The sequence below is a fragment of the Trichosurus vulpecula genome, chromosome 4 (assembly GCF_011100635.1).
Source record: "Trichosurus vulpecula isolate mTriVul1 chromosome 4, mTriVul1.pri, whole genome shotgun sequence".
Lineage (NCBI taxonomy): Eukaryota > Metazoa > Chordata > Mammalia > Diprotodontia > Phalangeridae > Trichosurus > Trichosurus vulpecula.
In genome coordinates, this window is record NC_050576.1 from 293,207,030 (window position 1) to 293,224,449 (window position 17,420).

The 17,420-nt window shown below is 36.5% G+C and overlaps 1 protein-coding gene across 1 annotated transcript in view; it reads right to left on the minus strand.

Moving 5' to 3' along the window:
* PIKFYVE (phosphoinositide kinase, FYVE-type zinc finger containing) overlaps nt 1-17,420 on the minus strand; it is a 97,955-nt gene that overhangs the window by 32,978 nt on the left and 47,557 nt on the right. Inside the window, exons 17-20 of the mRNA XM_036754216.1 lie at nt 16,581-16,721; nt 15,683-15,809; nt 14,242-15,419; nt 2,092-2,192 (exon numbers count right to left, since the gene is read on the minus strand). Coding sequence (XP_036610111.1) covers nt 2,092-2,192; nt 14,242-15,419; nt 15,683-15,809; nt 16,581-16,721 — 1,547 coding nt within the window. The remainder of the gene's footprint in view (nt 1-2,091; nt 2,193-14,241; nt 15,420-15,682; nt 15,810-16,580; nt 16,722-17,420) is intronic.

A 17,420-nucleotide genomic window follows, 5' to 3' on the forward strand; every position in this document is an offset into this window, starting at 1 on the left:
GGAACTCTTGATTACTGCTTTGGATTTGGAATGGCAAGCCCAGGATTTAGAATCTTGGCTCTTCTTACAATCAGTGTGACCCTATACGAGTCTCTTAACAGTCAGTAGTCACTATCCATGTACTGGGTGCTTACTATGTGTCAGGCCCTGCACTAAGCAATGGAGTTACAAAAAAAGGCAGAAGCCAGTCCCTATCCTCAAGGAGCTCACAACCTAATGGACTTGATTTTTCTGGGCCTCAGTTTCCTTTTCTGTAAAATAAGAGGGTTCCATTAAATAATTTCTGAGATCCCTTCCACTTCTAAATTCAATGATCTATGATCTCTTGGCTCTGGGCATTCTTTGCCTTCCCCCATACCTAGAACACTCTCCCCCTCCTTTGTCCTGACTACTGACCTCCCAACTAAAATCCCACCTTCTACAAAAAGCCTTCCTTATCCTCTCTTAATTTAGGTGATTTCCCTCTTTAAATTCCTATTTATCCTCTATATAGCTTGCTTTGTATATTTGTTTGTATGCTGTCTCCCCCATTAGATTGTAAGCTTCTTGAGGGCAGCGGCTATCTTTTGCCTCTTTTTGTATCACCAGCACTTAGCACAGTACCTAGTACATAGTAGACACTAAGTACTGAATTGAGTCAAAGATTATCTAATTGGTTCCCTTGCTGCAAACAGCTTTTCATAATCATACTAAAGCTACCTTAGGAACCTATCCAGCTCAAGAGTATGGGTTAGGAGACCTACTATTCCTTGCCAAAGTCCCAAATCCTGGGGAGGAAGATGTGCCCTTGGAATCCCCAGCCAAAACCTAGAATGCATTTTCTCACAGGAAATGATATTGTAAGTGATAAAGTTCTATAGGGCAAGAGTCTTAGGTTATCAACGTTACAAGAAACCTCAGATTTCCTTTTACAAGATCCGGTAGCATAGAAAGTATCAGAAAACCTAGGTTTAAGCCCTGACTCTCTGATACTTACAGACTGTGTGTTGTAGTGGTTCAGTCAACTATGAACAAGTGATTTAATTTCACTGAGCTGTAGTTTCCCCAATTATCAAATGAAAATTGGACTAGAAAGCTTCTGAAGATCCTGCTAGCTTTAAATATATGATCCTCTGATCCTAAGCTCTAATTACTGGGAAGGGATTTTTCCCCCTCTCATATTAAGCCTCCCTAAAACATCCAATCCCTTCTAAAGTTTTCTACCCATTCTGAAAAGACAGCTAGGTGGTATAGTGAATAGAGTGCTGGAACTTGGAATCAGACAGACCTGAGTTCAAATCCAGCCTCAGACACACTATTTGGGTGACCCTGGGGAAGCCATTTAACCTGTTTCAGTTTATCTGTAAAAAGGAAGCAATAATATCACCTGCTTCCCAAGGTTTCAGATCTTTTCACTATCCTGGTCTCATCTCCTTGGGCTAGTCACTACAATGTGGACTATTAGGATAATAGTTTAGCTACAGGATTTTGAGGACCATCATAGAGACCATCTTCATTAATAACATTAGTAATAAATAATTTTTAAAAAGAGAAAGGGGGAAAAAAAGTTCAGCAAAACTAACCATTCTATAAGAAAGGGTATTTTGAATGCCAAACCACCTACTTAGACAAAAAGATTATTGGAACATAATCTATTTGTAACATGAGGTATGCCTGTGCTACTTTTATAAAACTGATGTCTGAAAGTTAACCACTTAATCAGAAATGAAAATTTTTCAAACCAACCCTCAGACCACACAATATGGGAAAATTTTATTCTTTTCATACTTCCCAAACTACCCAACACTGAGGAGTGTGTTTGTTTTTATACTTCTTAAATATTTAGATTCACTAAAAAACAAACAAAAAAAAAAACAGTTTTTTTTACTTACAAAGCCACAGTTCCAATTCCTTCAATATGGCATAAATGAACTCTTACAACTAAAAACAATTCCTAATGTCTATATCTAAGATTAACAACGAATTTGGAAAAACAGCATATTCACTGTAACTAACATAAAACAATAATTTACTAAATGCTATTCGTTCACCCAAGGAAAAGTGACTCAAAATTAAAGAATGCATACAATAGCATAGAAAAAAAATTCTTACCAAGGACTAACACATGCACTGGGAGCATTGCTGGACTGGGCAGAGGAACTACTAAAAAGCACACAAAGCCTTTGGTGGTTGACAGCACTCAGACAGTCCACCTAAAAAACATGAAGTCACAGCTTAGTAACTGATAATTATTTTAAGGAAAAATACCCATCAATGTGAGATATACTGAAGTCCTACTTCAATAATTCACAGTGTCATATACGTGACCCTGCGTGGTTGAAGGCTATACCAATAGAGCATAAGCATAAATTCTAAAAGGTCTTCCACCCAACTGGAAAATCTCCCAAGTACAGACTAGTGGCACAATATATTCCTGTTGTCCAATGATCAGCCTAAGTCCAGATAGTTTCATCACCAGGTTGGCCACAAGTTGATGAATTGTTCAAAACCACAGCCAGTCCAGAAGATCAACTACGATGAGTTAAGGAAGAACTGTAGTTGGTTTCAATGTGAAAAATACCCAAACCAATGAAATTATGTTACTTTGAAATGTATTTACATATGTACCTATTTTGGTGTTTGTTTTTGCCCAGACATTTGATTTCATATATTATATAGATATGTAGAAATTGACGTGAATTATAGTATATTCCTTTGTGATATAAGATGCAATCATTGTATTTTTGTTGATTCCTGTATTTCATTTCCCAAATTCTCACTCATAAACAAAATGGTTATATATTAATTTATTCTTCACCCAACATTTGTTAAGCACCTAATGGGTGTAGGCACTGCACACATTAATATTTGATAGAATGACACTTGACATGAGCCCTCCTCTCCAAGTTTACAATCTAATGGGAGGACACAGAGACATACACACATAAGTAACTATGAGACAAAGGAAAATAAGGTAAATTTAAAAGAAAATCCAGACAAAGTGCTATGATATAGATGAGGCGAGAAAGATCACTTTTATTTACCTGGGAGGGTCAGAGAAGGCTCCACATAGGAGAAGAAGCCAAAAGAGGGACTTGCAAGGAGAAATTGCAACACAAAGAAATGGCAGTTATGAGAGGGAATTCATTCTAGACATGGAGCAGCCTAAGTACCTAAAAGGTTCTGAAGAGTAGAGTGACATAATTAATTCAGCAACTGAGTGAAGAACCAATTAGAATAGGAAGAGAATGAAGTTTTAGAAAGGTTTGTTTTTTGCTTTTGTTTTTGTTCGGGGCGGGGGGGGGGGGGTTGTTTTTTAAAGATCAAGCAAGTGATCTGGGCTTCATCAGGCAAAGATGAAAAGTAGGATGTTCTAGGTTCATTTCAGGAGCCCATATAATTTAACAGAAGCATGAAAACGGCAGAGGAGAGAACATGAGCGGCAGTTTGGAATGGTTAGAATATTTGGTTAGAATACAAAATACACAGACAGGCCATAATACAAGAAGGCTAGAAAGACAGGCTGAAGCCTAACTGCGGAGGGCCTTAAATGAAAGAATCAAGAACTTACATTTTATTCAGTAGGCAAAAAGTAGGCATTATGGGCTTTGAGTAGGGGTTTAATACCATCTGAATTGTGTTTAGGAAGATTATTCGGACCAAAGTGTGAAAGATGAAAGGGAAAGGGAACAAATGAGAGGGCATCATTTAAGAGGGTATGGCAATACAATAGGCGAGAACAGATTAATGTCTGAACCAGAATATTTGTGGTAGAAATGAAGAGGAAGAAGAACTGATGAATGCTAGAGGTACTGCAGATATAAAAGCAATGGGACTTCACTACTGATTGGATATATGAGGTGGGGAGTGATTCCAGCAATTTTAGGAAAATCAAGAGGAAAAGAGAAGTAAGGAGAAGGTGCAGGTTTATAAAGAAGATAATTCAGTTTTCAATACATTAAACTGGAGGTGTCGACAGGCCCTCTAGGCAGCAATATCTAACAGAGAGCTGGAAATATGGGACTGGAAGACATATATTTGGTGCTCATTCACACAGAGATGATAGCTTATTCTGTTATGTCTACCAACACTTCCTTTTGGAAAAAAAAGAACTTATGTAGAAATTCGAAGCTAAACTCACAAGGCGATGCATCTTAGTAGGATATCTGACATCTACACTGCCATACCTACGACACTGACTCAACCAGAGTATATAGGCAGAGAAATTTGAAGAGTGAATGAAGACTGGCGGATGTCATCATTAAAGACCATGGGGAATGGCAGGTGTCAGAGACTGGAGAAGGGCAAATGTCCTTATTTTCCAAATAAAGAGAAGAGAGGAGTCTACAAAGTATGTCAGTGAGCTTGACTTCAATCCCTGGGCCACAAACCCTCAAAAAGATGGTTTGTGAACCTCTATCTAAAAAACTACAAGGGCAGCGAGGTCGCACAGTGGATAGAGTGCCAGACCTGGAGTCAGGAAGACTCATCTTCCTGAGTTCAAATCTGATATCAGACATTTACTAGCTGTGTGACCCTAGGCAGGTCACTTAACCTGTTTGCCCTAGTTTTATCTGAAAAATGAGCTGGAGAAGGAAATGGCAAACCACTCCATCTTTGCCAAGAAAACACCAAATGGGGTCACAAAAAGTCAGACATGACTGAAACAACTGAACAACAAACCCGGAAAAATAATAATTACAAAAATATAGTATGGCTTTATTGAAAATAGGTCCTGCCAGACCAACTTTATAATGAGTATATTTGGTTTGACAACATTACAAGGCTGGATATAGATGGCTAGCTATAGGTCACAGGTCCTTCCGGTGTCTACCCTCTACCCTCTCTAATCAGAGGCAGAGAGGGGCCCTGAAGTCATGGGTTACTGAGTGAGTGTGAGTTTCAGTGATGTGATCTTGCAGGAAGATCAGTTTCTGGGGAAAAAAATTAGCAGAAGAGCAGCCAGGTGGAAAATCATGAGTATCTGCCCTGGGCCCACTCTTTAAATGTAGATTCTGAGAGGATTAGGGATTGGCTGAATGATTAGACCCAAAGATTATATACTAATTGCATAGTGTCAATTTAGAAGAAGTATACTAGCTCCTAGGCCCCATTCCCATGAAACGTACTTGGCCCTGAGCTTTTCAACATCTCATCAATAAGCTGGGAATGCTCATGAAATTTTCAAATTGCATGAAACTGGGAAGCTCAGCTAGAATGTGCGAATAACAGAATAAGGAACCGAGAAAGATCTTACAAATTAGGAAACTTGTGGCTAAACTTGAGAAGGCTGTCTAAAATCGATGCCTCCACTTCCTTTCCTCTCACTGTCTTCTTAACTCTTTGAAGTTCGATTTCGGACCCCATCAGATGACTGAAACGGCTTATTTATCTTTCCCCCAAAAGTTTCTCCTCTTTGAACTTCCCTATTACTGCCAAAGGCACCACAAATAAACCTCCTCACCCAAGCCTGCAACCTAGGGGGCATCCCTGACTTCTCCCTCACACTTGCCCCATATATCCAATCTATTCACAAATCCTGCTGATTCAATTTTTTTTTTGAGGGGGAAAAGCAAGGCAACTGGAGTTAAGTGACTTGCCCAAGGTCACACAGTTAATAAGTGTGTCAAGTGTCTGAGGGGCAAGGGTGTCAAGAGTCCAGGGCCAGTGCTCTATTCACTGCACCACCTAGCTGCCCTGCTGATTCTACTTTTGCAGCATCTCTCAAACACCACGCCCCCAGTCCCTCATCTCCTTTGTCACAATTAATACTCTGGTGCAGACCCTCATCACCTCATGTCTGAACTACTGCAATAATCTGCTGGTCTCCCTACCCCAAATCTCCCCAACCTCCACCCACCTATCAAAGTAAGCTTCCTAAAGCACAACTGTGACCACATCATTCCTGCCACGAAATTAATCAACTCCAATGGCTCCCTATTTCCTCTAGGATCAAAGAGAAAATGCTCTGTTTAGCTTTTAAAGCCCTTCACAACCTGACCTATTCTACCTTTACAATGTTCTTACCCACATACTCCCCCCCTCCACATACACTGCAGTCCAGATACTCTGTCTCCTGGTTCTGTGCATTTTTACTGGCTGTCCTCCATATCTGGATTACTCTCTCTCTTCATCTCTGCCTCTTGGATTCCCTGGCTTCCTTCAAGTGGCAGCTAAAATCCCACATTCTGCAAGAAGCCTTTCCTGGTCTTCTTTAATGTGAATGTGTCCATCCCCTTTGAGATTATCTCCAATTTGCTTACTTACACACGGTTGTTTGCATGCTATTTGCTCCATTAAATTCTGAGCTCCTTGAGGTCAAGAACTGCTTTTGCCTTTCTTTGTATCTCCAGTCCTTAGCACTGTGCCTGGCACATAGTGGTAGGCTAATAAATGCCTGTTGACTTCTATCCAAATATTTTAAGATGTAAGTATAATATAGAAAGATTAAACTGGTTCTAAGTCACAAAAGTCTATAAGGCAAAAAACCTAGCGGTCAGTTCCTCTACATTAGAAGCCCTCAAATTAAGTATGATCACTTACTGGGCTTGTTCTAAGTGAGGATTCCTAAGAATGTGCAAGTAACACTAGTTGGTTTCCATAATCCCTTCCAACTCTAAAATATTGTGATTTCCTAGAAATTTTACCATGTCTACATCAAAAAGGAAGTGACTTACCTCACACTCAGCAAGTTAGCAAAGATGGCAAAAGCCTTATAATAGCCACCACTGGCAGGCAGGTATACTAATACCTATGCCCCAAGAAAGTAAAAAAAAAAATAATACACACACACACATATATACACACATACACACACATATATACACACATACACACATCCCAAAATATTTATAATAATGACATTTTCTATAGCAGCAAAGAACTGCAAATAAGGTGGACACCCATCAACTGAGGAATGGCTAAGCAAATTGTGGTACACAAATGTAATGGAATATTAATGTGCCATAAGAAATGATAATAAAACTCTCACCTAAGATGGCTGCCTGAACAAGAGGCAGCCTAGTTCCTACACATCTAATCCAGTAAAAAACTAAAATAACACTAGACCAAAGAGTAACCAACCCCGAACTGGGGGAAAAAATGTCAGCACACAGACAAAAGGAAAAGGAACCTCTAAAAAAGTCATTGCCAATGTAAATAAGATGGAAGCCTCTCAGCATCACCACAAATTGGTCAAAGACATCTTTAGCCTTTAGGATTCTATATTAAATGGGAGCTAGAGCAGAAGGCTTCCAGGACAAAGTCCCAGAGTAAAGGGAAACCCACAGTCTATACTTTGACCTTACAATGACTATGAACAAGAACAGTGCCATAGGGGGCACTGGAGATTCAGCACTGTGAACCTAAAAGATCTGATGGAGAAGGAGGTTAGCACAGGAACCCCAGGTAACCCAAGGAGAGACCAAGCAGGGTCAATCACTACAATCAGAAGTGTAGCAAGGCACAAAGTTCCAATTCAAGAAAAATCATTGTAGATCTAGAGATCTCCCTATCCTTCCTCCCCCAAAAAACAGCCTAGAAGGAGGAAATAACTCCCAAACAGTAGAGACTCAAAAGAAAAACTTGATTTCCACAGTGGCTACATGAATAACCAGAAGAAACAAAGTATGAAGTTTAAAAAAAAACAAATAAACAAACAAAAGCTCAGGAGGATAAAAATCTTATGAGAAAGTGGAAAACCTTACCCCAATAACAGAATCTCTAAAAACCAAAAGAGGCTAAACAGAAATCATTTACTCCATAACACAGTAAGAAATACTGGAACAAGAGCAAAAGATTTTTGGGTGGAGGGGAGGAGGAGGAAGGAAGTTATCGATATCACAAAGCACTGACCTGGAAAACTGGCCAGAGGGACAATTAAAGAATCAAATTCCCTAAAAACTACGAATTTTAAAAAAAACTTTAAATTATTTAAAAATTATTTAAATTATTTAAAATTATTTAAATTAAAATAAATTAAATTAAAATTAAATTAAAAATATTTAAAATATTTAAAATTATTAAAAAATTATTTAAAAAATACTGTATTTAAAGAAATGATAAATGAAAACTGTTCAGTTCAACAGATCTGAAAAAACAGGGCACAATGAAGCTAGACTTCACCAATCACCTCTCAAAAACTCCAAAAGGGAAGTTTCAAGATGTAAAAGCTAAAGCCCAAACTTCCACATTTGAAAAAAAAAAAATACTGCATGCACCCAAAAGGATTTTCAAGTACCAAGGAACCACAGTAAGGATCACATAAGATCTGATAAGAGGAAACACTGCAATATAACACTCTAAAATTCAAAAGATATAGGCTTACAGGAGGCAGCCTGAGTTCAAATCTGGCCTTACTTACTAACCATGTGACCTTAAACAAGTCACTTAACCTCTTTTTGCCTTAATCCACTGGAGAAGGAAATGGCAAACTACTCCAGTATCTTTGACAAGAAAATTCTATGGAGAGCATGGTCTAGGTCAAGAAGAGTTGGACACAACTCAACAACAGGCTTAAAACCAAGAAAACTTACCCAGAAAAGTAAATTTATTTGAGCAACTGAAATGAGCTGTATGATGGACATAATACATTAGCATTGTGTGCTGTGTAAGTATTAGTATTACGTATTAGTATTCTAAGTGGAGAAGAACCAAGTGTCCTTTCAGAAACGTAATGTCTTCAACGGGTGTTGAGTTGTATTGAAACACACTCAATACTTGGCTATTCAATTACAAAATAATATCATAAAAGAAAGAAAATTTAAATATTTCGAGAAATATTCAGTGTTCATGAATGAGCCATGTCAATATAATAAAACTGATAATTCTACTGAAGCTAATTTACAGTTTTCACGCTCTGCAATTAAAACAAGCAATTGGTTACTTTAAAGAACTGGATAAAATAATAACAAAATTCATTTGGAGGAGCAAAAAGATTAGATTATCAAAGAAAAAACATTTTAATGGCAGGAAAGGAGAACTTTCAAACTTCAAGCAATATTATAAAGCAGCACTCATCAAAACTATTGGCTAAAAAATAGAAAAGTAGATTCATGGAGGAGACTAGACAAAGGAGAATCAGAAATAATGAAACTCAATAACCAAGTGTTTGATAAACGAGAAAACATGGATTACTTAGGGAAAAAAATCCCAATTTGATAAGAACTACTAAGAAAACTGAAAAGCCATCTGGCAGTAATTAGGCTTAGACCAACCTCTCAAATATTAAAATATTAACCTGAATACTACAATCATACCACAAAAAAATTAGAAAAGAAACGCATCTTTTATCTTTCATAGCTATGGGTAGGAGATGAATTCTTAACCAAATGAGATAGAGGCAATTATAAAAGATAAAATACTTTTGATTCTAAGAAGCTGAAAAGCTTTTGTACAAATAAAATTAAACATCTAATATAAAAGAAGCAGTCAAATGAGAAATATATCAGCATATTTCTCAGATAAAGTTTTGACATGCAAGATAGATATAGACAAGGAACAGAAATACTTAAGATGATTCCCCAATAAAGAAATGGCTAAAGGATACAAACAAATGGTTTTCAAAGGAAGAACTGCAAACTATTAAGCATATGAAAGAATGCCGAAAATAATAGCTCACACCTCCAAAAAATGGCAAGGATGATAAAACAGACATAATCAGTGCTAGAAGGGATGGAGGAAGAGATGTAGTTTTGATGACACTATGAAACTGGTAAAACCATTTTGGAAAGCTAGTTGGAATTATGCAAGTAAAGTAAAATGTCCGTAACCTTTAAAATAATAAGAGAGATAACTGCAGAGAATCCTGGGTGGTATGAACTGATGCAAAAGTGAAGCGAGAAAATGCAGGAAAGCAAGCTATACAAAGAAAACAACATTTCAAAGAAAGATACTCGGAACTCTGAGATATGCAAAGACCAACCATGTCTCTAAAGGATCTACAAAACTACTCACATGCTGACAGAGGGATAATAGACTCAAGGTGCATAGGAGAAACATTTTTGGTCACGGTCCTTTTGTAGATTTATTTTGCTTGAAAATGCTTATTTGTTACAAGAAGCTTTTTTTTCTTCTCAGTTTTTAATTAGGTTAGGGTTAGAAATCATGAGAGAAGAGAGATTACCAACAGTGATACTATACTAAAAAAGAGCTATTGAAATTTTTTTTAATGCTGTGACAGAAAAGAGCATAAAAAAGTTCAGGTGGATGCAAAAACAAGTAGGAAAATTTTGAAAGTAACAAAGGAACCAGGATAACAATTTATATAACAACAACATAGTAAAGAAAAACAGCCTTCAAGGATTTAAGAATGCCAACCAACACAAGGACCAATCACAAGGGGACTAATGATGCATACTAGCTACTCCTTGATAGAGCTGATGGACTAAACTCAGAATGAGACATATTTTGGGGCATGGGAGTGTATTTTGCTTGACTATACATATCTGTTACAAAGCGTTTTTCTTTTCTTTTTTTTTTTAGGAGGAAAGGGTTAGGAGAGAAAATAAATGCTTCTTAATTGAAAAAATAAAATAAGACTTTTTTTAAGTTTAAAGAATATAAAATGTGGAATTTGTTTCATACTTTTTAAGCTAAGATGTATAAAATGGAGATTTACAGTTTCATATATACAACCTCTTTATGTTCCGCATTTTATTAAATTGCTCATGTGGGTGCTATTTAAGTTCACAATTTTAAAAAAACAAATATAAATAAAGGAAACAATGCACATAATTAATACAAAGAAGCATGGCAAGATTTTTTAACTAACGAACAGTGAAATAAGGAAAACAATCTATAAAATGACTACAAAAATATAAAATAAAAACAATAAAAACTCAGTGCTGCAAAATTATACTGACCAAAAATATGTCCCAAATAGATACGAGAAGGCTGTTTGCCCCTTCCTACCCCCCTTTCTTTGCAGAGGCAGGGGGATCATTGGTATGGAAATACATATAATGTCAGATGGGTCTGACAGACTGGTTAGTTTTGCTGAACTTTTGTTTATCCCTTTCTCTTTTTAAAAATTCTTTATTATGAATAAATAACTCTCAGAGAGAGTAGAGGGAATACAATAGAAAGCAGGTAACAAAGATATGTTTCTTTAAAAACAAAACAAAAAAAAGGAAAGGCTTTCTTAATTAAAGTAAGATATTTCAAAATAGCATTTATTTCATCATTTACCTGATCAAAATCCTTCAAAGGGTTCTTATTTCCTACCGTACTAAACCTAAATTGCCTAATGTTCCAGGCCCCCATAACCTGGCCCTGCCATAACCTATCAATCAACAAGCATTTACTAAGCACCCACTATGTGCCAGGCACTGTACCAGTTGCTAAAGATATAAATACAAAGAATGATACAATCTCTAAGTTCCAAGGAGTTTATATTCTCAAACAATTTTCCTCTACTATGATAACTTCTCTCTAATCTAGTATAATTAATTTCCCATTGGTCCGCAAACCTACCATATTCATTCCTGCCTCTACATCTTTTCTCCTCGTTCCTACCTTCATCTGTAATGTCCTATCTTCTCCCTTCTACTAAATAAATCTAACCCTTCAAGGCTCCACTTCAGTCTTAATTCTTCCATGAAAACTCTAGGAACTCTAGCTTTCAATAGCTCTCTACCTTCTCTGAACTTCTACAGTATTAAGAGGTCTTTTACAACATAAGACTCACAGGTGGCTTATGTTCCACCAAAGGATTTCGGTGGCCTGCAAGAAACGTAGAGTTGCCACTGCACACTCTCCTATTTGTCACGTGACCCATGGCAACCAACCATCATCAGTCTGTCTCTAGTCTAACCTATGTGGCTGAAGAAATTTAGCCTATTTTAATTTTGGCCCCTACCTACTGCCAAGTTGTGCAGGTCTGGTCTTTACCATACTATTTACCCATTAATTATATACTCCCTTGTATATACAGCTCTGTGTTTGCTTACTTTCCCATATTATCAGCTATATGTCCTTGGACAAGTCATTTAACCTTTATGAGTCACACTTGCTTCATCTTTAAAATAGGGATAATAATCCTCATGGTATCTACCTCACAAGATTGTGGCAAACCTTAAAAACACTATGCACTATAAAGATAAGGCTTTATTGTGGAGAGCAGTTAATTTAGATCTTCAATTTGAACTGATTGGAGATAAATAAAACTAGCCAGTGCCCCACATAGAAAACAATTCATCTCTAACTTAAAGCCTCAGAGAGTTGCTGGGAAGCACTAAGAGATTAAGTGATTTGCCTATAGTTACAAATCCAATAAAACATAAGGAAGTCAGTGAACTGTATGATAAAAGTTAGAAAAACAATGAAAAGGCTCAGTTGAGAACTGGATTTCCTAGCAAGCAAAGAGACACAATGGACCTACACCTAGGTCTTCCTGACTCCAAGGATGGCCCTCTCACAAGTATACCATAATGTCCTTGTGTATATAAAATATAAATGGTTTTTGACCAGGAAAAAATCAATGCAGCTAGAAAGGAGCAGCTATCAAGCAGGAAAAACATCTTTTCATCAAATATCTCTGATAAAAACTTGATATCCAAGATGGGTAGAGAACTGACACAAATATAACTAGAAATTATTTTGCAACAGGTAAGAGGGCAAAGGATTTGAATAGTTTTCAAAAGAAGAAATGTAAACTACCAATAAACACATAAAGATGTTCCAATTGCTGATAAGAGAAATGAAAATTAAAACAACTCCAGCTTTTACCTGACAAAGCAATTTGGCAGAGATGACAAAAAAATGGAAACAGTCCCTCCCGGAGGAGCTATAAAAACTCAGGCACTAGTGAAGCTGTGAATAAGTTCAAGAATTCTGGAATTTTATGATAAAAGTTACTAAACTATTCATATGCCCTTTGAGACTCAGCAGTCCTAGACACGGGCACATACCATAACATCAATACTAGAAAGCAGACTACCATGTAAAGAAAAGTGTTCATGGCATTTTTTTAAAGTACAAAAAAATTGAAACACAATGAGTACTCGTCACTTGGAGACTTGGTAGAATAAATTCTGGAACCAAAACATAATGGAATACTACTGCTGAATAAAATCTGGTTAACAAGAGGAAGTCTCAAAATCATGCTTAGACTTCTATTAACCGATGCAGTACAGAGAACCTGGAGAATAACGTATCATATAAATGAAAACAATCCTAAAAGATTGTTTTCTACACTAAATCTACACTAAATGTAAAGAACAATGTTGGTTCTGGAAGAAAGATGTGATTGGTTCAATTCAACAACCATCTATTGAATGTCGGCAACTGAGGTGGCGCAGTGGATACAGCGCTGGACCAGGAGTCAGGAAGACCTAAATTCAAATCCTGCCCCACAGATTTACTTAGCTATAACAGTCAATTAACCTGTCTGGTCTCAGTTTCCTCATCTGTAAAATGGGCATAATATTTGCACCTACTTCCCAAAGCTGTTGGGAGGATCAAATGAGATATGTAAAACACTTAAAAAATCATAAAGCACTATGTAAACGCTAGCAATAATTATCATTATTATGCTAATGATAATGGGAAAAAGAAAGGAATAAGTATTTATTAATCACCTACTATGTGCCAGGCACTATGCTAAGTTACTAAAATCAGCTTATATTATATTAATATAGTCTTATTAATATATTGGACAAAGCACTGGGGATAAAAAGACAAATACAAAAGTCTCTTCTCTGAAGGTGCTTAAAAGTCTACTGGACAATTAAAATTCTTTTTTTCCTTAATAGAGAGGTAGTAGAGGTATGAAAAAAAATTGCATATTATGTGCCAGGCACTGTGCTAAACACTTTACAAATGTCACCTCATTTGATCCTCAAAACAACCCTGAGAGGTAAATGCTTTTATTATCTCCATTTCACAGATGAAGAAACTGAGGCAAAGAGATTAAATGACTTGTCTGCATTCACATAGCCAGTAAGTGTTTGAGGTCACATTTGAACTCAGGTCTTCCTGACTCCAGGCCCCACTCTCTAACTATCCTCAAATTTATTATTATAAACTACCCAATTTTACATCAAAAACACCTTATAAAAATCCTGTGTGGCTTGTCAAATCATTATTGCTGCTTTATTACTTAATTTGTTCATATCTAAATAAGCAGCATTGGAGTTGACATGGCTTAAGTCAAATAAGAATCAAATTAGGAAGGAAAGCACTTCATGAATTTATGTCCTCTAATATATTTGTTTAAAAAAAAAGACCTAAAATGTCGGTTACCCACAAAGAGTTCTCACCTACCTTTGTGGACCATACTGCATCACTCTGACTTGGGATTCTATCTTCATCTCCCTCAGTTTTGCTACCAGATCGTCCTCCAGAATTATCTGATATATCCTTCGACTGAATAAAAGGGTCTGCATTTTTCTGCTGTATCCGTCCTCCTCTGGCCCGGTAATCTGCCAGCATTCTACCCAACCTCTGACTCTCACCCAGATGTTCTGTAATTCTGGTGCTCACTAGCTCATGGGATGGTAATAATACTTGAAGAGGTTTTGCCTGAACACTTCCATTCATGCCTTGAATTCCGGAAAGATCTCTAAGAAGTTGTTTCTTCCTTCTGCTCTCTACCTCCTTTAACTCTTTATTGAGTAGAGGAGACAAATAAACCTGCTCAGGGAAATAGTCCCGTGTAGGACACTTCATGCCTTTTTCAGTTAGGAGGAAGGGTTCCCGGAATGTGATTACTGGAGAGATACAAAGGATAACATCTTTCAATTCTTGTTTGAAGGCTAAAGAATGAGTCTTGAGCCTATCTTCAGAAGATGTCACTTCTTCTGCAACATAAAATCCTGTGTCATCCTGGAGAGGGTCTCTGAAGACTCTCATCTGACTTTTGGGCTCCTGTATCTTATCTCTTTGCGGCAAGGCCTCTGATTCATTATCAAAAGCATCATCTTGCTCTTCAATATGGATAGGTAATAATGACTCTGGTACCGATGGAAAGAAAGTGGGTATCACTGATGGTCCAGGCGTAGTGAAATGCTCCTGATGTTTCAAAGAGGCACTATCCTGTGGAACACTTTCATTTTCCTGGTAAGTTTTCTCAAACAGGGTCCTTGATTCCAACTGGCCACTATCATCAGAAGATAAAGACTCAGATATTAGAGGCAATTTGTCAGGAAGAAAGTCAGCCTCCCTAGGAAGGGGGCTCCCACCAAACTGGTCCTGCTGACCACCATCATTTCCCTGTTCTTCAATTAGAGAATGAAATGAACTGTTTTTTGTTAATGTTGGCGGCATGGCAAATTCATCCATAAGGAAAGAGATTTCCAGTTGAGAATGGTAAGCCACACAGATCATGAATATAAGGATCTCCTTCACTCGAGCCAGCTCATAATCAGAGCCTCCTCTCAATTTGATGGTACAGCCCAGGTGCTGCGGACAGCCTTCAAAGAACATCAGTGTTTTTGTTTGATCTGTAAGTCACAAAAAGGTTGGGAAAGGTTAGGTAGCAAATAGGACAGATTTACTATACCATTCAGAAGGATAGCACCAACTAAAAAACAAATATCCCTAAATGAGAAAAAATTTTTAAAGCGACTATACATACAGTAGCCTGTGTTTACTAATTTTTATGCAAATCAATAGTTTTTACCACTTTAACTTTATTATAATGATTATTTTACTTATTTCCCATATCTTCTAAATCCTTAATGAAAAATGCTAATTTGTTACTTACCATTAGGGAGCTGAAATATCTGCATGTAAAATTTATGACAAGTTCCTAAATGTGGCTTTGTGAGCAACTGATCCATTGACATCACCAGGTCACCTTGGGTCATCCGACTTATTCGATCTAAAACTTGCTAGAAAACAAAAATTACCTTATCACAAATGAAGATAAAGATTTATTAAAGATGACAGAAAACTAACAAAAAAATAAATCGGTAACACTTTAGTATCAAAAGGAAATCTTCATTATAATTATATAACTACTCATTATAGCTGAATAATTATGTAAATAGAATTTTTTGGTCTTTTTTCTTTAAAATCAAACACTAATTTATTCAACAAAACACTAAAATACTTCATATCATATCATCATCAATGGCATCATAAGGCAGCTGATTTACACAAAGTGCTACACACAAAAGAAATCACACAGAATTTTCCCCCAGATAATTGGTCTACCTCCTCCATTTTAAATCACTTAAGATGGTATTTTCTATTTATTCTGTAATTCCAAACATGGTAACTCATAAAGTCAGTCATCTGTATACAGAGGATATTTGTTAAATATTGTTGATTAACTTTAATGCCCAATACCAAGACCTCAAGTGAGTGTTTTAAGGTCACAAATATTTACTCTTTATTCTCTTAAATCTGAGCTTTCTACTCTTGGGGAAAACAGAAAAAGGAGGAAGGGGAAAAGAAAATAATTGTTTTTTTAAAATGACCACTTCTTCTAGGCTGCAGCCTATCTGTCCTCCAAAGTTTCTCACTATTTCCACTTCTAATCCACATTAAGGAACAAAGGGACATACAGGAAAGTAATTGAGAAATTCTACATCACCAAATAAACAAACAACAATAATTTTTCAATCAGGTCTAAGTTTTTATGAAATACTACTACTCACCGGTTTTACATTAATGACTAAAGTAATACCATGTTCCAGCAACATATCCTGGGCAATTCGAGACACAGTTTTTTCAACTAGGACCAAAGTAGGTCGGACATCAACTATCCGCTGCACATAATTCTTCAAGAATTCTCTTTCCTAATTAATATAATAAACCACAAATGTGCCAATTATGATGCAAAGTATAATTGTTAAAATTAGTATAACTATCAATAAAATGTGATCATTAATGTTAATCTCAACAAAGTAAGGTTGTTTCATCCATCAGTATCTCCTCTAATACTTTATGAAAGACTAAATTTAAATATCTGCCTCCAATTCAATATCATAAATGCATTAGTAAGATCCAAAGGATTTTGAAAGTAAGATATCTGTTTCAATGCCTGTATCAATCAACACATATTCATTAAGCACATATGATGTGCCGAGCAATGAGGGTACAAATAAAAAGAATGCAACAAGTACTACTCAAAAAGAGGTTACATACTCATTTTGCAACAAGTGCAATCATTCTTTGGGAACATGTGCTTAATTTATATCTGTACCCCCTTCTAGTTGTTTTTTTTTCAAGTATTACACTCCACAAATATCATCTAGCAGCAATCATTAACTTCTACCAATGGGGAAGCTGACAAAGTAGACAAAACCACGTATTAATTTAAAAAAAAACTGCTAGGGAAAAGAACTTGGTAATCTGGAATTCCACTTCTTCAGATACGTGCTGCTTGGTTGTGTTCATTTTAGAACAGCTTAGGAAAACTTACTACAAAAGGAATTTGTGATCAACTATATTAAATAAAACTTGACAACAAACTACTGTCTTTGCCTCATTCGACA